This window comes from Puma concolor, chromosome A2, assembly GCF_028749965.1.
Source record: "Puma concolor isolate L17-30 chromosome A2, mPumCon1.1.hap2, whole genome shotgun sequence".
NCBI classification, from domain to species: domain Eukaryota; kingdom Metazoa; phylum Chordata; class Mammalia; order Carnivora; family Felidae; genus Puma; species Puma concolor.
This window is the reverse complement of record NC_141668.1, coordinates 135,420,913-135,443,028: the sequence shown is the minus strand read 5'-3', so window position 1 is coordinate 135,443,028 and position 22,116 is coordinate 135,420,913. Positions and strand designations below refer to the sequence as shown.

Here is a 22,116-nt window from a genome sequence, read left to right as displayed (position 1 = left end):
ATTAATTTCCAGCCGAATAACATTGAATTCCAATGGGTTCCTGTTCTAAACCTGACACACTTTAGCCCCTTCCACTTTCTACATGAATCCTGTAAAAAGAATGCAATCTATTTGGAAAAAGTGACAACTTAAATAAAAACTATACTCATTACAATTACTAACAGTTGGTCGTCAATTCTAGAATAATAACGATATACACATGTAGCATGTAAGTGCTATATATTATTGCATTTTAAAAACAAATTAAAGGGGTGCCTGGGTGGCTCAGTCGGTTAAGCGTCCGACTTCGGCTCAGGTCATGATCTCACAGTCCGTGAGTTCGAGCCCCGTGTCGGGCTCTGTGCTGACAGCTCGAAGCCTGGAGCCTGCTTTGGATTCTGTGTCTCCCTCTCTCTCTGACCCTCCCCCTTTCATGCTCTGTCTCTCTCTGTCTCAAAAATAAATAAAACGTTAGGGGCGCCTGGGTGGCGCAGTCGGTTAAGCGTCCGACTTCAGCCAGGTCACGATCTCACGGTCCGTGAGTTCGAGCCCCGCGTCGGGCTCTGGGCTGATGGCTCAGAGCCTGGAGCCTGTTTCTGATTCTGTGTCTCCCTCTCTCTCTGCCCCTCGCCCGTTCATGCTCTGTCTCTCTCTGTCCTAAAAATAAATAAACATTGAAAAAAAAATTTTTTTTTAAAAAAATAAATAAAACGTTAAAAAAAAATAAAATAAAAACAAGTTAAGGGGTACCTGGCTGGCTCTGTTGGTAGACCATGCCACTCTTGATCTCAAGGTTGTGAGTTCAAGCCCGACATTGGGTGGAGAGATTATTTAAAAATAAAATCTTAGAAATTGAAAAAACCAAGTTTCAAGTGATGTTACATCTTAGGAGGGTGACTTATCTATGTGCATATGTTCCAGAGGACACTGAAGAAGTTAAAATCTTCACCTAATTTTTAGGGTAGGAGTCGGTTGATGGAAAAAGCCTAAGTAAGCTGCTTTACCTGTCTCTTGACAAAATCTGTGCACTAAAGCAGTAAGCTATGAATTTGAATCCTCTTTTCCCTTTGCACATCTAAGAATAAATACCTCTTTTAGGACTATTAGCATTCGTTTAAATTCCTGACTTTATTAATACTGTGGCTATACAAACAAAGGCACCGGGCTTTCAAGAGCTTCAACTACTAACAGTAAGCTTTTAAACATGTTTAGAGCACTTTGCCTAACAGCATTTAGCCTCTCGATGTAGAATATGCTAGACACAAAGTTTTATTTACAGCAGCCCTTTCTTAACCTGCTTTGCATGCAAGGATGTTTTATAGAAACAGTAACATTGGAGGAAAAAACCTCTCAGCCACTGGCTATTGTAAAACCTGATTGAAACTACAGCTATTCAAATGTGGATACTTTTGCACACACTAAACTATCTTTAAAAAATGTAAACACCATATTTCTTTCCCATGGTCTGTCCTTCTAAATAATGTATTTTTTAACTTTCCCAATTAGGCCTATTCTCTCCTAGCCTGTTTTGCTTGTTATGGACCACCTATGATTATATAAAAGGAGAAAGAAGGCAGGCACAACTAACTACTCACTTGGGTAAAGAAGAGAGAAAAGGCGTCAATGTGTGGTTTTCTAATTTCTAATGTTCACGCCACTTCTATATAAAAGATTCTAAGGGTGCCTGGGTGGCTCAGTTGTTTGAGGGTCTGACTTCAGCTCAGGTAATGATCTCATGGTTGGTGGGTTTGAGCCCTGCATGGGGATCTGTGCTGACAGCTCAGAGCCTGGAGCATGCTTCGGGTTCTGTGTCTCCCTCTCTCTCTGCCCCTCCCCCCCCACCTTCAAAAAATAAAAAAACATTAAAAAAATGTTTTGAAGTCAGATTCTATGCATCTAGTGACTAGAATGGATAATTAAGGGCTCTAGGAACTTGGAAAGAGGAAAGAACACTGGGTTTGGAGTTGTCTGGAAGATTTTTATGGAGGATTATGACCTGATCTGGTCTTTAAAGATGGGTAGGCCTTTTGTAATGGAGAGCAGGAGGGAAGTGTTTTGAAGGTGTTCTACAGAAGGGCTAACAAGAGCAAAGGCATAGGCTGTGCATGAGGATGTCTTATCAAGAGGAGCATAAAGAATCTGTGGCAAATGTGACTAAATCGGAAACAGACAGTGGAGGGCCTTGACTAAAACAGTAAGAAATTAAAAGCTAACCCTGTAGCAAATTTCCTTTAGAAGACTTTTGAGGAGAGCAACAAGATCAAATTAGATGCATAGACTAAACACATATATGTGTGTGTGTATATATGTATATGTTTTATATATATTAGCTAAAACTAAAAATTTGTCAATAATTATTTATACAAAACTTTTAACAAAACAAAATTAACATGCTCTCTGCCTTTCTCCCTCTATATATGGAAACGGAAGTATATGCGTGTATGAGTATGTATATGTATATGTATATGTATGTGTGTGTATACATATACGGTTTGTTTTTCCCATTGCTTTCCCTGGAAACACTATTTTCTCCATGTCCTGTGCCTTAACTGCTCTGCTCCTCACAGATAAACACACACACACATACACACACACACACACACACACACACACACACACACCCCTTTCTGAAGTACGATCCACCAGGGGAATGACCAAGAGAGCAAGCTAAACAGGGCTGGGGACTGAAAATCCTCACATGAGTCTCCAGAGAAGAGCTCATTCACCATTCTTCCATTTCAAAGCATCAGCAGGTCCTGGAGCCCAATTCACCCTTCACATATCCAGAGAGTGAAACATGATTTGTGCCCTTTAAGATACCATGCAATGAATTACAGCAGGAGATGGAGGGAGAAATACTTAACACTTCTATAGTATTTATTGTTATTTTCCAGAAGAAAGCAAAACAAACGTTTACGAAAACAAAAATCTCTTTGAAACTTCTGTTGCTGGAAGCGTGACTGCATTTTTATCTCAGTCACGCAAACTGATTGGACATAGAGAATGGTGTCCCAGAATAGTAATTTTTTTTACCTCCTCCTCCCTTTTCAGCCCCTATTTTGCCTCTGCCTTTACAAAATGCTCCTATCAGATGTCAGCCCGTTCCCGCTTCCACCACCTGGCTCCAGAAGTATGCTGCTCAAAGAGTCTCCGAGCTCTGATACAAGAGTCATTATCTCAGATCCTTGCTCTTCTAGATGATTCTGTTGCCACTTATGCCAGCTCTTTTGGCAGTTGCACCTGTGGATTGAAGTAGTTGAAGAAAAGGGAAAAAAATTAATCTTGGAAATTCAAGAGTTTTACAGCAAAAATGACAAAAACTTACTATGTGTCTGAAAAGTTACAGAATGGATGAGAAATTGGGGCCAGAGAGCCACTCAAATTATAATAAAACAACAGTAACAACCACAATCACCATTCAGTGGGCATTTACTGATACCAGGGACTGATCTAAGGGCTTGAAGCACATGGTGAAGCATATTATAAAAACAAAAGGGCAGATGTTGGAATCCGCCTGGTTCAAATCCTGATACTGGCACTCCTAGCTGTGTGGTGCTAAACATCAGTTTTCTCCACTGTAAAACGACAGTAACAGTATGTGTCTAACAGACAAGGCTATTTTAAGGATGAAGTGATATAATACAAGCTAGCAGTCTAGATCAACACTTCAAAAGCAAGGCTATCATACAATAGCCTTGTAAGGAGGGAACAGGCTCAGAGAGGAGAAACAATTTGCCTCGCAGCTAGTAAGTGACAGAGCAGGATTTGAATCGAGATCTGCCTGATATCAGTACCCAAGCCTTAACCACAAAAAAATACCACCACAAAAGTATAAAACATATATTCTTTTAAAAACTGGTCTTTCTGGGGCGCCTGGATGGCTCAGTCAGTTAGGCATCCGGCTTTGGCTCAGGTCATGATCTTGCGGTTCACAGGTTCAAGCCCTGAATCGGGCTCTGTGCTGACAGCTTACAGCCTGGAGCCTGCTTCAGATTCTGTGTCTCCCTCTCTCTCTGCCCCTACGCCACTGGCACTCTGTCTCTGTCTCTCTCTCAAAAGTAAATAACATTTAAAAAAATCTAATAGAAAATAATAAAGACTGGTCTTTCCTTCTTGAAATGCATTTCTAATTTGAAGCTCAATTAAATTTTAAAAATAAAACATCACTGGGAGAAGCCCTAAGGCAAAAAAAAAAAAAAATTACAAAAGAGTAGCAAAAGTCTGACTGCTATTTTAGTTTTGCTTCATAGGAACAACTTAAATATAAGGCAAGTTGTTAAACACTTTCAAGTGGTGTTACATCTTCGGAGGGTGATTTACCTCACATGCATGTACCTTCCAGAGGACACTCAGAGTTTGTACAATAATGACTAAGAATGTTCCTCCTCCTATTCCCCATGTCCACCTGCCAGCGTGATGAGCCATCTTGGCCATCTGCTATGGCCCCTCCTACAGGCAGTTCTCTGCCCATGACCTTTGGCTGGAAATTTCCCAACATCCTGCCTCCTGGGGAGACTTCTGATGGGTTGCTGCTGCCTGCCCAGCCTTCAAACCAAGGGGTTCTCCATGTGCTTTGGCCCTCTCCCTCCTGGTGTCAGACTTTCAGGATGCGACAGCTGTGACAGCACTTTGGTAGGACTCAACCATGGAGACACCGACAGTAAACACCAGTGAGCAGAAAATGCACTGCCCAGTATTTAAAGCGACTACAAAGTTGCAACAAATAACTAGAACAGTGTGTTCTTTGTATTGTTGAATGGAAAAAATCATTTTACATAATGTTATTATTTACATAATGTTATATAATGTTATGCATGGGAGGGTTCCAAATTAATAAAAATATTTTAAAAAGCAGAATGTGGCACTGGCCCAACAGAGTAAACCCAGATACATATTGATATATTTAAAATATGACCACGTTGGCAATTCACTGTGAAAAAGAATGAGTCATTGGTTAGCTGTCATTGGTCAGCTCTTTGGAAAAGAAATAACAAAGGAGGCTTTTTGCTTTCTATTTACTTCTAAAATTTAACCCTTTAACTCATCTGTAATATGGAATCTTTTTTTAAAACGAAAAACTACACGGGCAGCTGGGTGGCTCAGCCGGTTAAGCGTCTGACTTTGACTCAGGGCATGATCTTGCCGTCTATGGGCTCAAGCCCTGCGTCAGCTCTGTGCTGACAGCTCAGAGCCTGGAGCCCACTTCAGAATCTGTGTCTCCCTCTCTCTTTGCCCCCCCCCCCCATCTCACGCGCACACGTGCTCTCTCTCTCTCCCTCAAAAATAAATATTAGAAAATTTAAAAAAAATCAACTACAAATGCAGGAATAAAAGATGGGCAAGTATCTTAGTAATCTCCAAAAGAAGCCATTTCTAAGCAGAACACAAAAGACAGAAACTGTAAAGGAAAAGATAGCTAGCCTCGCTGTTATAAATACCTAAAACTTACAAACACATGAGAATCAGCGTGCGGTACTGTTAGGGGTCCTGTTCCCCTCTTTACTTGTTGGTTAAAACTAGTTTAAGAAAAGTATGTGTGGAGAGCATTACATAAGGCACACACATACATACACTCACAGAGACTGGGCCGGGAAGAGAAGATCCATCTCGGTAGGGGTTATTTAACTTGGCATGTGGATGTGAATTCCTGCTCTCAGTCAACACCTCAGTGGGTATCCAGGACAGAGAAGAGGAAAGGCTAGTTTGAGGAATTCACAGTCCCCTAGGAGACCTACACTGTACCCTTAAGAGGGCTGAGCCTGAAGCAGAATGTGGGAGATTCAGTAAGAGAGGTGCCGATTAAGCATAATGGAAATAGAAAGGGAAAGTATTCACTACTGGTAACTTGTTGGGTTTCTTTTGTTGTAAGAAGTCGTATTTGAGTCAAGCCTGTTGGGATAGATTTCAACAGATAGAAATAGAATTAAAGGTCATTTGAGTAGAGGGTATAGAGGCAAGGAAGGAAGTTCCTTTAGGGGAACTGTTAAAAGATGTGGTTTGTCGTGGAGGTCACGGAGTTGTGACCATCAAAGTGTGGCGTCCAAAAAAGTAGCATCGGCATCGCCAAGGAAGTTGACAGAAACGCAAATTCTCAGGCACCATCTAAAACCTATGGAATGGGGCATTCTAGAGGTGGGCTCAGCCATCCGTATTTAGCCTTCTAGGTGATTCTGATGCATGCTAAAATTTAAGAATCACTATCACAGACTTCAGAAACGTTGTATACCATAGATTCTTTTCTACACTAGGTATTAGGAAATGGCAGCTCTTAGACTAAGTAATTCCGTAAGCATAGGCTCTTTCTAGGGGAGTTTGAGACGTGACATAGCTTTTTCCTATAGAGAGATATCCTCTAAAGGAGCAAAAACAATAAGGCAGGAAAAAAGTTGTTGAAGATAATGCTGGGGCTTTAGACCTGAACGCGTGAGAGAAGGAAGAGAGCATGGAACACTAAACTCAAGAGCTTGGCTTGAGGACAAATTGAACGAAGTAGTCAAGAAAACCCCAGTGATCTAAGGGGAAAGAGAAATCCATGGAGTGTCCCAGATTATGTGACAATTGAAACAAAGGGAAAAGATAAAAATAGGAAGGAGAAAATTGTGAAAGGAGAGAATCCAGAAATCCTAAAGAGAAAGAAGATCTTGTTAATGAGGCAAAGAAGAAATGGCTAGAAATAAAGATAAAGACTCAAGAGTCTATAATGTTGCATCTTATAATCACAACAACTGCCAATGCGTCATGGAGACTTTTGGCTAACCAAGGCTGCTTAGGATATTATTAAACTGAAGTCTTTCCAAAGGAGAAATTTAGCTGTGTTTTTAGGCAATTGAGTGGAAGCAATCCAGGAATACATAGGTGAGCCCAAAGCGAAACTGAGTTAATGTTAAAACGCCTTTTCTGATTGGCACTGAAGCTTGTGTAAGATATAAATGCATTTAGCCTCGGTGAATTAAATTGTTGTCGCAGATGGAATTTTATTTCAGGGAGAAGTACAAAGACCCATCTGGGATGGTAGGCAGTGAGTGGTCCACAAAATTTTCAAGATGAAAAAAAAAAAAAAAAATCATACATTTGCCAGGGAAGGATAAGCCTGTATAAGCCTAACATCTTTGTTTTGGGCTGGTATCACACTGACTAGTTATTAACTTATAGGGAAAGGAATTAGTGATTATCGAATAAATTCACTTTGCTAGACAAGACAGAGAGTTTAAAAGCACAGCTAAAAACAAGAAGAGAAGAACCTAAAAAACTCTACTGGAGCCAACTAAGTCATGCAAATGAGTGGAACAGGCCAGGTATTAGGCGGTAGGGCATGGTGGAGACAGAAAGACTCAAGAGTCCATCATCTATCTCAAGGGAGAAGCCAATCCCAGATCCACCTGATTAGTACATGCAAATGCGAGCCCACTGTGGCCAGATCTGATGTTTCCATGGGTGCCAGAGGTCTCGATATTATTACGTGGTATTTTAAATTTTGTACAACAATACTCAAGCCAAACAATATAGGCCTGGAGGCTTGGCTGGCAATCTGTCAGTTCTCCATCCCTGGCCCACAGAATACATACATTCCTCTTAAGCTGAATTAAACGGGCGGCTTCTTGGAGGAGGTAGCATTTGAGCTGAGCAAGGGTACAGGTTTTCTTTTATTCTTTGCTAGCAACTTCATTTCAAAGTTCCCAGGCCAGAAGCAAGCATGGGAACAGAATAGGCATTGGAAATGAAAAAAATACGATTAAAAAATACAAACTGACTACTTGATGAGATCTCCTCTGGCAAATGCAAAAAGAGGATTTCCAAGTCCACGAGAGGAAAAGAGCTAGTCTTGTTTTTCCCTTTCAAGTTTCCTAAATAATAATACTAAATAATTTGTACATATGCTTTTGGACACTCAAGATTCCAGTGAGGAACACGGGGAAAAAAAATCACATTTCAAAATTATTCTTTCATCTTAACCTCCTATTTGAAAACCCAGGGGTTTGGAGGGCATCTCTGTCTACCAACGCAAGCGTGGGGAGAAAAACCTAAAAACCTTTAGTTTAAGCTCTCCAAAATGAATGCTGTGATGTCTCCTTTGGCTGGCTAAAAAGATCCCTTTCTGCTCAGATTTTGTGATACCATCACCAGGGGCGTTTTCAGTGACATTTCCACAGTCCCCAGACCAGAAAGCGTCTTGCATGCCATGATGTTTTACAATAGCTGGTTGCACAGGCAAGCACGAACACACCATGGCCTTGAACCCTATTAGCGCTTCCATTAACTACACGGGCTGGCTGGGTTAGTAGAGCATGCGACTCTTGATCTCTGGGTCGCGAGTTCAAGCCCCACACTGGGTGGGGAGCCTAGTCTAAACAAAAGACTGTTTGGGCGTGCTTGGCTGGCTCAGTGGGGATAGCAAGCAACTCTTGATCTCGAGGTCATGGGCCCAAGCCCCACATTGGGTGTAGATTACCCAAATGAAACTTAATAAATAGAGTAGCTTTTGAAGAATGTCAAAGTTGACAAAATGCGATGGGTATGTACCAGTTCTTTGCAGTATTTTTGAGCTTCCGCAAGCCTAAAATGATTTCAAAATGACAAGAATAGCTTTTAAGATCACGCTATGATTCATCATGAAAGCAGAGACTTATCGTGCATGTAGCAAAGCACAAAATTTGATCAGCGGGGAGCAAAGGGACATTAGTGGAGTGAAGGTTTGTCAGTGGAATGATGCATTTTCACATATCTGCAGAGCATTTTCCAGGACTATGTGGATGAAGTTGCGTGACATTCTATATCTTAAATATATGCAAAGAGATACCTATTGCTGGCCAAACCAGGCAGCGGAAAGCAGGCGGAATTGCCAATCTGTTGGAGCAGATAAAAGACATTTCAAAGCAGAGGCCAATGTGCAAGGGCATCATTCAAAAATCACGTCAGAGTTTACTTTGAAGCATGTTTCCTTCTCAGTGGACCATAAAAACAAAACACAGCTTAAAACTGGTAACTTCCTCGAATTGATCAAAAGGGGAAAATGTAGTACTTAGCAGGACTTTGCACTTTTATAAGTATCCTTGGGAATTTATTTTATTGCCCTCTGTTCTGGAATCTGAACTCAGAGTTGAAATGGTTTCAACTGACCAAAAGGCAGAGTGTCCTGACTATGGAAATTACAAAACCAAGACCCTTAGCTCCATGAGGCCAAGACTGCACCTGTCTTATTCACCACAGTACTCTTGACCCCTCGGATAGTGCCTGACATGTAAAAAGTACTATGTAAATATGTGTAGCATTAATGAATAAGTGAATGGGTACAATGAAACAGACTCTAGGAAAAGCAGACTCGCTCACTACAACACTCCCTGGGAAGGCAGGGAATTGGGTCAGATGATCATCTGAACTTGTTTATCTCTTCTACTCTGAATCCACAGGCCACCTGTAATGTAGATTGTAAAAAGACTTCCCTTCACTCTTTTTAGACTGTTATTTTCCGATGGTACAGCCTCCCAGACAGCTCCCAGATGCTTTACCAATGATTGGTTGCACAGTAACAGAGCTAGTTTCTCTCAAAACAACAGCCCAATCCACCCCCTACAGAGGTCTGGCTGCCGGGGAGAGGAGCAGGTGCAGCAAGTCGATGTAGTACCCAAGGGCAGGCAAAGAACTCTTGCCTGACCTCATGGGACCTCTAGTGTTCTCACCCTGGCTTCTGCCCTAGGAAGAACCAGAATCCTACCACACACAGGAAAGTCATCTTTGATTTGGAGGAATGGAATGTTGTCAATTCTGTATTACTAGCAGATGGGAATAAGGAACATACATATGTAGAACGCATCTTGAAAAAATTGAGGCTCCCTATGATGAAATCATGTACAGACGATTCTGCCTGAATTACACACTAGGATTTGAAACTGGGGCACCTGGGTGGCTCAGTCGGTGAAGCGACCGACTTAAGTTCATGTCATGATCTCACGGTTTGTGAGTTCGAGCCCCATGTTGGGCTCTGCGCTGACAGCTCAGAGCCTGGAGCGCATTTCTGATTCTGTGTCTTCCTCTCTCTCTGCCCCTCCCCCACCCACACTCTGCCTCTTTCCTTCAAAAATAAACAAACATTAAAAAAAAAGAAAAATTTTGGGGCGTCTGGGTGGCTCAGTCGGTGAAGCGTCCGACTTCGGCTCAGGTCATGATCTCACGGTTCGTGGGTTCAAGCCCCGCGTCGGACTCTGTGCTGACAGCTCGGAGCCTGGAGCCTGCTTTGGTTTCTGTGTGTGTGTCTCTCTCTCTGCCCCTCCCCTGTTCATGCTCTGTTTCTCACTCTCAAATATAAATAAACATTAAAAAAAATTTAAAAAAATTTTTTAAATAATACAGTTAATTATCAGCTACCTGTGACCTTGGGACACACACCTTTCAGATTCCATAAATGCTATCATAGTAATGACCAAAAAAAATTATTTCCTCAACTTAACCTGCAAGGAATAAAATACTTTCATGTATCAGCAGCAGCAATAGTGAATCATTGTAAATATTAAAACTGAAATAGTAGTTAAAACTCCATTAATTCATGGAGACACTAACTTGAAGTTTGCCATTTGTCTGGCTGTCTAAAAAGTGAAGAATATATAAATGCAATTGTACGTAGTCTCTCTTCATCTACTAAAAAAGTACCAACTATCTTTAAACATTTTGGAAGCCCTCAGTTATTTACAAATAAGGGGCCTGATTTAGGCTTCATTCTTACTTATTCCTGCAACAGGTTCCTCAAGATCTCTGAAGGTCCGCTTTATGGCTGGGGCAAATAAAAGCTTGATCCTCAACTTGGAACTGAGCGTCCGAGTCAATTCTACCACTTTCTACCTGTATCTCCTATACTTGGTATTTAACTTCTCTAAGCCTCAGTTTCTTTTTAATAACATGTGGAGACTAATAACACCTTATAGGGTTGCTAGCCCTATAAGATAATTCATATCATCAATCTGGCCCATAGTAAGTACCTAATAAATGTTAGCTGTTAGTATTATTATTACTAAGGTGTACAGGTGTATGTATGCCCAAGAGGACAACTAGTAATTTAGGTCCCCTGGTAATGTTGATGGGCTTCTTCCAGTTAGTCACACTTACGAAAATGTCCTCGCATTAAAACAAGCAGGGAGGGGCGCCTGGGTGGCTCAGTCGGTTAAGTGTTTGACTTTGGCTCAGGTCATGATCTCATGTTTCATGAGTTCGAGCCCCACATTGGGCTATGTGCTGGCAGCTCAGAGCCTGGAGCCTGCTTCGGATTCTGCGTCTCCCTCTCTCCCTGCCCCTCCCCTCCCCTACTCACACTCTGTCTCTCTCTCAAAAAATAAACATTAAAAACAAAAACAAAAACGAACAGGGAATAGAGGTGGGATACACTGGCTGGTGCTTGCTCCCCATTTCTCTTTCCCTCTACTTACGGGTTTAAGGTAGGCGACATTGCTGTGACGAATGTCATTCAAGAGCTGATCTCTGGGAGTGATTTCCACCAACGGGGGCGGCCTATTTCTCGGCACTGGCTTCAGTGTTCTGATGACGTCTTTGAGGTTGGTTTTCTCGGGGGGTTCTCTGGCCTCTGGCATCCGAGATTTGCGCTGGATTCTCTTCAGCTTCACCACCCGGAAGGAGTCAGGGTCCGTCCTGTACTTCGGAGGCTGTGATGGCTTCTTCATCATTTCGTTCTGCCGACTGAAGGGGACTGCCTGGGGGTTGGGAGGCTGAGGAGGAGGTTGGAGGAACTCCTGCATCCTGGCATCCGGCATGGGTCCTCCCAACTTCTCCCACATTCCAGGAGGTAGCCCCAACCCGTTCTCCAGCATGGCTATCAACTTCCTCTGCTCTTTCAGTTGCTGTTGTCTTTGCTCCTCTTGTCTTTTCTGCCTTTGTTTATCCTGATTCCTGGTGAGCAGGTTGGTTACCACCATTCTGGGGCCCGGGAGCTCAAAATGGTAGCCCATCTTCAGGAGGGTGGTGTTGGCCTTCAACAGTCTGGATATTTCCATTTCGGCATGGTGGCCCAGCATTTGCCTTTGATTGTGAAACCGAAGTTCAGTGAGCGTCTCGTTGAACTGGAGACACCTCATGATGGCCACAATTCCTTTACCTGTGATGAAGTTGGACTCGATGTTGAGAGTGGTGATGCTCCTATTTTCCCGCAACATGTTAGCCAAGGCAAACGCGATGTTCTCATCGGCGCCCACGTTTGCTAAACTGAAGGTTTTGACGTGTTTGTTTTTCTTCATTGCGTTGACAAAGTCCAGTAACATTTCCTTGGGGATGTTTTCAATGTTGTTCAAATTGAGCTCCTTCATATCGGGATCATTCTGTCTAACTCTCCGCAAGCTCCCATCCAGGTCCGTCTGGTTTCCTGAAGGCCTTGCACTTACCTTTAAAAAACTGGTGTCTAGAGCTAACTTCTTAGGATCTAATTTTGATACTTTCTTCTCGCTCTTTTCTTGGACCTCTGGCCTGTCTTTCTGTTCTTCGAATGCTTTCTTAGCTACTTGCGGGGAGCTGCTCTCACCGTTTCTGATTTGCTCCTTTCCCTCACCTTCCTCTCCTCTTTGCGGCTTTTTATCTTCCCTGCCATCTTCATCCTCATCATCTTCATCCTCATCCTCCTCATCCTCCTCATCATCTTCATCATCTTCATCTCCTTCATCTTCTTCACCGTCCTCCTCATCTGGTTCTTGGACATCGTCGCTGCCTTTCGATTCTCTTTTATTGGCTGTGATTTCATTGTTGAGCTTTTCTTTTAAATAGTGGGACACGTGTCTATTACCTGTGCCTCTTTCTTCATGCTGCTCTTGAGTGCCCACCTAAAAGAGAGTTTTAGGAGGGTTAGAACACAGGACAGTGGAGAGATATGAAGCAGAGCAGTAGCTACTAGAAATAAGAAAAAGGTTTATTATGAAGTGGGGAAAAAAAAAAGGAACTGTATGTAGAGCATTCCGTTTATATGTGTATACGTATATAAACACATATACAACATATCAAGTTTATAAAATATTGGGGAAAAAAGTCTCTTGTAATGTTTACCAAATTAGTAGTTATCTCTTAGAAAGAGAGCTAACTGGGAAGGGAAGAGCACCTGGCTGGTTCATCAAGGGTGGGGTACAGGACTCCTGACCTCAGAGTTGTGAGTTCGAGCCCCACATTGGATGTAGAGACTGCTTAAACAATAAAATATTTTTTTAATGTTTTTATTTTATTTTTGAAAAAGAAAGAGCACTAGCAGGGGAAGGGCAGACAGAGAAGACACAGAATCTGAAGCAGGCTCCAGGCTCTGAGCTGTCTGCACAGAGCCTGATGTGGGGCTCGAACCCATGACCAGTGAGATCATGACCTGAGCTAATGTCGGACACCTAACCAGCTGAGCCACCCAGGTGCCCCAAACAATAAAATCTTAAAAAAAAAAAAAAAAAAAAAAAAAAAAAAGAAAAAGATAACTGGGGACGGGACACATGGGTGTCTCAGCTGGTTAAGCGTCCAACTTTGGCTCAGGTCATGATCTCGTGGTTTGTGAGTTCAAGCCCTGCGTCAAGCTCTGTGCTGACAGCTCAGAGCCTGGAGCCTGCTCCGGACTCTGTCTCCCTTTCTCTCTGCCCCTCCCCAACTCACACTCTGTCTCTGTCTCTCTCAAAAATAAATAAACATTTAAAAAAATTAAAAAAAAAGATAACTGGGGAAGGGAAGCATTTGGGGGATTTTTACTTTTTACATTCTATAATTCTCAAGTGTTTGAGTGGTTTCCTTTTTAAAACAAAGTATGCATACTCATTTTGTAAGCAAATATAACCTAAATAAAGATGAATTTTTATAGCCATACTACACATACAAACACACATTTTTTTCGGTTGTGTTTATCTCATCCCATATATTAAACTGAAACCTAATTTTGTTTTCAGATTCTGTATTGTTTTTTAAAATGGTATTCAATTCTGGAAGTGACCCAAAAATGATTTGCTGTGAAAACCTCACAGGCTTATCTATCAATACATTGAACTCTTGGTTTTATATATAGCTGAATAGGCATTTTTGTACTCATAGTCCCGGGTTACAGAATAATTTACTTATTGCCTTCAACAAAATTTGCATTCCTTAAATTCTTGCTAACCTAATGTAATGTGTACATCACGGTACTTATCCTGAAAATGTAACATATTGTGGGGAAAATGAGAGCACCTTGGTATTTTGAAATATATCAAAGACCTAGACTTGGGTTTTTTGTTTTTTGTTTTTTTTCTTTTTTGGTCTCCTCAGCTCTGTAACTGCCCTGGCAACTCCAAGGACAGGCGTGCTAGTCAGTTTCTTTTGAAACAAAGTATCTAGAGACAGAGCCAGCTACAAAAGAGGACAGGATTATTTATTTAGCAACAATTGCTTAATGTAGAAAAGAAAATGGCAGCCTTTAATCAATAATGTTTATTAGATTCTTGCCCAACAATCAGGGTGCTTTCCTATACCACATGTGTAACTCGTTGGTGTCATTTCAAAAGCTCATGTAGCATTTTCAAGCAGTAACTTTCTTATCGCTTCTAACATATTGTAGGTTGGAAGTCACAGTTGACAACAGTTATCCTAAAACTACCTAAAGCCTTCACCATTGCATTTCTCATCTGTCCCAGGAGGGGGAGCCAATCATCAAGCTGTTTAAATTATACCAAGGGAACAAAGTGTTCAAAGTACTCAATTATTTTTCTTTTTCTGAAATTCACATTCATATAGAATTGTCTTCTAGTCCAGTTGTAAAATATCTGGAGATTATACCTGAAACTGGAATCTGATCAAGCAAGCAATTTATTGTCTTAAGTTTAGTACATGTTTAAACTCTCCTAACCATGAAGATAGTTTATAACTTTCCTTAATTACAGCCTGCATAAGAGCAGTGAGACAAGATATCTATATAAGCAGGCATAACAAAAAGAGACTTTACCCGCGGGGATCTCTGTCTTCTTCTTTCTATGTCATTTGTAAGTGGAACATTTAAAAAAGTATGCTAATACACAATCGTCTCATAGATTCGACCATAAATTCTAGTTTTCATATAAAAAACATATTTAAGAAAGAACCATCCTTAAAACAACTCTTTCATAGCTATCAGCCTCTAAACTTATTACTGATAGCCAATAAGCTGTGTTAATATTGAATTTTTAGTTATGTAACTTGGTTAACTGTAAGTTGTGTGGTGGGTCTTCAGAGGGGTTTAAGACCTTGGCCGTTGTACGTGAAATACTGCATATGGATGCATATGCAGAAGGAGGGGTACAGAGTTTTCATCAGCTTCTTAAAACAGCTTCTGAGCCAAAAAAAAAAAGAGTCAAGGACAAATGCTTCTGGGTTATGAGTTAATTCATTAAGTATCATGTCTGCAGAATACAGGCTTTCCTACACGGTGAACCCCATAGTAATTTTTTTAAAAAAAGAGACATTGACAAGCAATTACCACTGTTTCTTCCCAATTCTACCATGTAAGTGTTTCAGGAAGTTTCAATCTGGCATCTGATTAAACATTATGGATTTAACCTAGAAGAGGCAACACAACAAGAGAAAACTATGGAGTCTTGAGAAATGACAGTCGCAACACGGACACCTGTCGCTCAGGCCCAGGCAGCCGTTTCTCTGTTATACACAAATCCCTGGTTACCTGGGATGGCACAAAGGTGACAGGGACACGTTCGTCTTCCAGCATGCGTCTTGATGCCTTTTGCCAATACATATAATCCATAAGAGATTTATGGTCAAAGTTTCCCGTGGGTGGCTTGTCGGTCTGATCCTTCTGAATCATTCCCACAGGAAGCCTGGGGTCAGGGGCCATGACTTCCATTTCCGACTGCAGTTTCTTTAGCTCTTCAGGGGACAAGTTGGCCAAGATTTCATCTTCATCAATCTCCTCATCAAACAGTTCCTCTTGATCTGAATTCCTGCTGTGTTCTGACATGATTGTTTTTCTCGATATTTCTCTGTGTTACTAGAGAAGGAGAAATAACCAAAGACTCTCAAAATCATCGACTCTCAAGGAGTTCCCCCAGTGAACAAGCAATCCAGGTTAACGCTGCTTTGAGAGATTTTTTTCCCCCCTGAGAATCCCAGCACCGTGTGCTGAGCAGCTAGGGGTGACTGGAGCTACGCTTATGCCGTATCTATATTAAGCAGGGCTTGACTGGATAGGGTCAGTTTATGGAACTACTCTGCCGCTCTCATTTTGGCAACTTGAGTCAGCTGTGCAAATCCAGCTGACATTTCAGTGCAGCTGCTTAGGTTTGCCAGTGAGTAACCGGTCTAGACAACCTCTACAGGAATCAAATTAGCGCTCTTCCCGTGTGCTCTTACACGGTCATACCCAAACGCACACCAGCCCATAAACACATACCCCAACCCCACAGGGGGAGACCGCTTCTTTGTATTTAGAGGATGAAAGCAACTTACGGTATTTTGGAAGGAAGATCCAACCAGCGACTTGAGTTCTGCTGAAGTGAAAAGTTCACTTGAAGGTGGAACGGGAGCTCTCGGGGTTTCCCTCTTCGCTACAGTGTGACTCTGGATGCAACCCTGCACACAGCAGAGAAGAGGTCTGGCTGTGTTACTTGTTCCCTGCGTAAGCTGAACCTTCGCAAGCTGTCCTTGTTTGCATCTAGATCCTGTGATCAAACAGATGGGGGCAACCGGCACTTGAATTTCCACCTCTAGGCGAGGAGTTTAATATTTTACATGATTTGTTTTTCTTACTAAGTATCCATCAAGCCGGGATAAATTAAAGTGGATCACAAATGAAAGACAAAGCAAAACGAACAAAAAACAAAAACAACACCCAAACCATTCCAGTACTGGAAGAAACGATGAAACGATTTTTTGTTTTTAAATCTCAGAGGGCAATATGGCAATAGTTACCCAAATGACAAATGCACATTTTTTTGACTCGGCAATTCCACTCTTGGGAGTTGTATCCTACACATAGACTGTAGATGTGGGTGAAGTGACAGGTGCACAGACTTACTTAATATAGCAAAGTACAGAACTTTTGTATACTGTTATTTGTATGATAAAGGGTAAAAAAAAAAAAAGTATGCATACATACACATTTTATCACCATAACAGATCCTTGGAAAGATACACAAGAAACCATTACCCTCCATACTTTTGGAGAGAGGAGCTCCTTGTCTGGGAGACAGGGCTAGGAAAGACTTTGCTACTGTATACCCTTCTATAATCACCAACTTTGGGACTTTATGAATGGAATCCTTAGTCAAGCATTTAATGCTTATTTTAATGCTTATTTGTTGCTTATTTGTGCATTTATTGTACAAAAGTTAAGATGACACAGGGAAGGATAAAGAAAATAAAATTTTCCCTTAGGGCATCACTAAGAGCTACCACTATTAACATTTTGGTTCATCATCCCACTCCTTTCTTCCAGGCATATGAACTAAATAATCTTTTGTCATCTTTTTTTTTTAACCTACAAAATCAGGATTTCTTCCATAGGATTTTTTCTACTACTATTACTACTTTATTTATCTATTTATGTATTTAGTGCATGGGAGTGGGAGAGAGAGCCAGAGGGAATCTTAAGCAGGCTCCATGCCCAACAGGAGGCTCAATCCCACGACCCTGAGATCATGACCGGAGACGAAATCAAGACTCAGATGCTCAACTGACTGAACCACCTACATGCTACCATAATTTTGAATAGCAGTCTGTTAAGACTTTTTATATGGATATACCATACTTTATGTAACCTATCCCCACCTGTCGAATATTTGGGCTGTTTTCTTTTCTTTTTCAAGTTTATTTATTTATTTTTGAGAGAGAGTAAGCACAAGCAGGGGAGGAGCAGAGACAGAGACACACACAGAATCTGAAACAGGCTCCAGGCTCTGAGCTATCAGCACAGAGCCTGGCGCAGGGCTGGAACCCATGAATCATGAGATCACGACCTGAGCTTACGTTGGGCACTTAACCGATCGAGCCACCCAGGCACCACTGTTTGGATTGTTTTCAGTGCTCACAGCACAGGAGTTCTTTAGTAAACATCTCATATAGTTAAATCATTACACACATGTAAGTTTATTTCTTTAGGATAAGGTGAATCCATTCTAAGAAATGAAATGGCTGGGTCCAAGAATACGAAGAAATGAAAGGCTTTTCATATGACTAAGTGATCTGCTCAATAATTTTTCAAATTATCTCCAGTACATATATATATTCCATTATTTGCCAGTTATATATATTACTATTCTAATATATCATTTATAGATATTAGATTTATAATATATATGATTATTCTTTAAAAATTTTTTTTAAATTTTTTTATTTTTTTTTCAATATATGAAATTTATTGTCAAATTGGTTTCCATACAACACCCAGTGCTCGTCCCAAAAGGTGCCCTCCTCCATCACCCACCCTTCCCTCCCTCCCACCCCCCAACAACCCTCATTTTGTTCTCAGTTTTTAAGAGTCTCTTATGCTTTGGCTCTCTCCCACTCTAACCTCCTTTTAAGGAAAAAAAAAATTTTAACATTTATTTATTTTTGAGACAGAGAGAGACAGAGCACGAAAGGGGGAGGGTCAGAGAGAGAGGAGACACAGAATCTGAAACAGGCTCCAGGCTCTGAGCAGTCAGCACAGAGCCCGACGCAGGGCTCGAAACCACGGACCGCAAGATTATGACCTGAGCTGCAGTCGGACGCTCAACCGACTGAGCCACCCAGGCACCCCTGATTAAATATGCTTAAATATAAATATATATATTTATCATATTTCTAAATCTTGATTTTTGGCATGTTTCATGTATATAATATACATACAAAGACATATACATATATACACACATGCACACACATATACAACTATTTAACAAAACATATGCACAAAAGGCAAACATGAGAAGTTTTAAATAGATGTTCTAATGTTTTCTTCCCATCCCAGGGATTTATTTTGAAATCCCCAAGGTTGAGAAGCTTTTCATAGACGTGGCTATATTACTCCCAAGAAAGGTATTACCAATTTACTGGAATGATCACTTGTAAAGTCAAAAACACAGGCACATAGTGGCAACACACTGTTGGCCTCTTGCCTGCAGGTCTTCCCATCATCCCTATAAAAGGGACCAATACATTTAGCTTAAGTGGGCAGGGAAGTAGACCAGCTTCCACATAACTGATTTGCAAACCATTATTTCATAGGCTTAGTTTGACAGTGGTCTAAAGACACTTGACCCAGAAGAGTTTTGTGCTCAAGGAAGTTTGGGAAATGTGAAATTCTGCTTTTGCCTTTTAGAGATTTGTACAGCACCCGAGTTTTTAAAGCCTCGGAGAAATCACACACAAAATAAACCAATTTGTTTAACCCAGTATTTCCCAACCTAATTCATGCTACCACCCCAAGCATCATTTATTAATATCCTGTGCAAATAACTTTCTAAAATGCATACTTTGGGGAATACTGGTCTAAATATGAAAGAGGAAGATCTGGCAACAGCCTGCTGGATTCACATTCCAGCTGAACTCTTTAGTAACGATGTGCTCTTGGACAACTTCCTTAGCCCAATTGCCTCATCATATAAAAAGGATCTGAGGGGCATCTGGGTGGCTCAGTTGGTTGAGTTCCAACTCTTGGTTTTGGCTCAGGTCATGATCTCGCGGTCCATGAGATCAAGCCCAGCATGGGGCTCTGAGCTGATGGCACAGAGCCTGCTTGGGATTCTCTCTCTCCTCTCTCTCTCCTCTCTCTCTCTCTGCCCTTCCCTTCTGCTCGCTTGTGTGCTGTCACTCTCTGTCTCTCTCAAAATAAATAAATAAACATTAAGAAAAGGATCTGAAAATAGTTACCATATGCAATTATTGAGAGAAACAAATGAGATTAAATACGGATACATAAATTAAGTAGGATTGTCCATGGTACAGAGCAAGCCCTCAACAAGTGTTAAATATTACTAGTCTCATCTTTCATGGATCACCACAGAAACATTTAAAGAAAAACAAAGGCAATTATAAGTTTAATCCATTTTATAAACCATTTCCATGACAGAAACCATTATATTAACGGCAATAAACAAAAGGGCTTTAAAACATCTTGTTGCTTTTACAGAAAGCAAAGGGCTTTTAGATGGGATTGTGTATAAGGAAAATAGAAAAACACCATCTGCATGTAAATATAAAGCTCTCCCAAGGAAAACGATCTGAAATTGTGGCGTATAAGCTCTCAGATGGAAATTCCGTTCTGGTGACCGAACGTTTTTGATGATCAAAAGCAGATTTAGGAACTGCTGTAAAGGGTACTGTTTCAGCTACCTTCAGTCTCGCTGAATGAGTTTAGGAAGTGAGTACATCCTTCCCAGCTGCTTCCAGTGTGCATTTTACTCACATGCTGACTGAGAGGGTTTCGCTGGTGTAATTAGCCTCATTTGACACACAGATGATTTAGCCGCGCTTTCTCTTAATGATGTGGCCCGGCTGCCACCTCAGCAGCTTCTCACATCAGAATCCAACCACCATACCAAAAGCGAGCAGCCAGCTGTGCCACAACTCAGTTTTATCGTCAGGTAGGGCATCGGAGATCAGAATCTCTGGCAGAGGTTATTAACTGCACTGACGCCCTGTGGCCCGCAGAGAAGCTACTGATTCAGACTTGTCTGGTTTGGGTTCAGGAATCGGTATTTTTTGAAAGCTCTCCAGGTGAATGTGATGTGTCAATAAGCCTGGGAATCACGGTGCTACTGCAAGCCACCCATTTTACAGATCAGGCTCAGAGAGCTTAAGAAACTGCATTCGATGAAGTTCACAACGCACTACCCCAAAACACAGCACCTGGGAATATGGAATAGTTTAACCTGAAGGTGCTTGCGAAAAGGCAGGGGTAGGAGGGACTCTCTGACCTCCTCCCTGCCCCCAACAGGTCAGAAGTCCCTCCCATGAGAGGTGATCTCCCTTTACCCAAAGGGAAGGAGCACCCTTCTCTCAGAAGACAGAAGGACTCCAAGAGGAATCCAAACTGACAAGACTTGCTAGATTTCCCCCAGTTTACTACCTTGAGCTCATATCCTTTGGTCGGGTGATGTTTTTCCCTCATTTTCTACTCTTCATTAAACTTAACATAAAATCGCTCAGGTTTAATGTTTCTTGGGGTCTTCATTTCCGTTTGTAGGCTCGTCATGTAAAACTTATATTCAGTACATTTGTATGCTTTTCTTTTGTTAATCTGTCTTTTGTCAGTTTACAAGGTGGTAGCTGGAGAACCTTGAAAGTAGGAAGAAAATATTTTTTTCCTCACTTACACTGGTCATGTCGGCTCTATGCTTCAGGTTTTTTTTCTCTTTTTTTAATGTTTTTTGTTTATTGGAGAGAGAGAGAGAGAGAGAGAGCGCGCGCACAAGTGGGGGAGGGGCAGAGAGAGAGGGAAACACAGAACGTGAAGCAGGATCCAGGCTCCAAGCTGTCAGCACAGAGCCCGATGCGGGGCTCGAACTCACGAGCCATGAGATCATGACCTGAGCGGAAGTTGGATGCTTAACCAACTGAGCCACCCAGGGGCCACTGTGCTTCAGTTATTTCATCTGTAAAAGTGGGATAATATAAGGTACCTACTTTAGGATTTTTGAAAAACCTGAAAGACACAATCCGTGGTAAACACTTAACATTAGTTATGATTACATTTTCACAAATAAATTGTATGGATTTTTTTTTCTGCCTAGAAAGTGCCCAATCCCTAAGAAATATTGTTCAAGACTGAGAAATAAATGGCTTTCAGTTTTATTCTTTCCAAACAGTATATAGAATACCTGTAAAAGAAAGATGTAGGGGTGTCGGGATGGCTGAGTTAAGTGTCTGACAATGGATCTCACTGTTTGTGGGTTCGAGCCCCGCATGGCTCTGTGCTGACAGCTCAGAGCCTGGAGCCTGCTTCGGATTCTGTGTCTCCCTTTCTCTCTCTGTCCTTCCCCTGTTTGTGCTTGCTCTCTTGCTCTCTCTCCCTCTCTCAAAAATAAATGAAAATATTAAAAAATTAAAAAAAAAAAGAAAGATGTAAAGCTGGATACATTTATGAAAAGTCCTGATGGTAAGAGGAAGCACTTCCTCTGATCCATTTATTTTTCCATCCCACATTCATTGGGGATGGGGAACACTGTGGATAAGGCGCATCCT

General features: G+C 41.4%; 1 protein-coding gene across 1 annotated transcript; it reads right to left on the bottom strand.

Moving 5' to 3' along the window:
• Nucleotides 1-2,835: 2,835 nt before the first annotated feature.
• On the bottom strand, nt 2,836-16,570 carry LMOD3 (leiomodin 3). Its single transcript, XM_025916596.2, has 4 exons — nt 16,402-16,570; nt 15,620-15,943; nt 11,394-12,791; nt 2,836-3,219 (listed from the first exon to the last, which is right to left on the bottom strand). Exons 2-4 carry the CDS (start codon nt 15,911-15,913, stop codon nt 3,193-3,195), a joined length of 1,719 nt encoding a protein of 572 aa, XP_025772381.2. The 5' UTR covers nt 15,914-15,943; nt 16,402-16,570; the 3' UTR covers nt 2,836-3,192.
• Nucleotides 16,571-22,116: the final 5,546 nt, after the last annotated feature.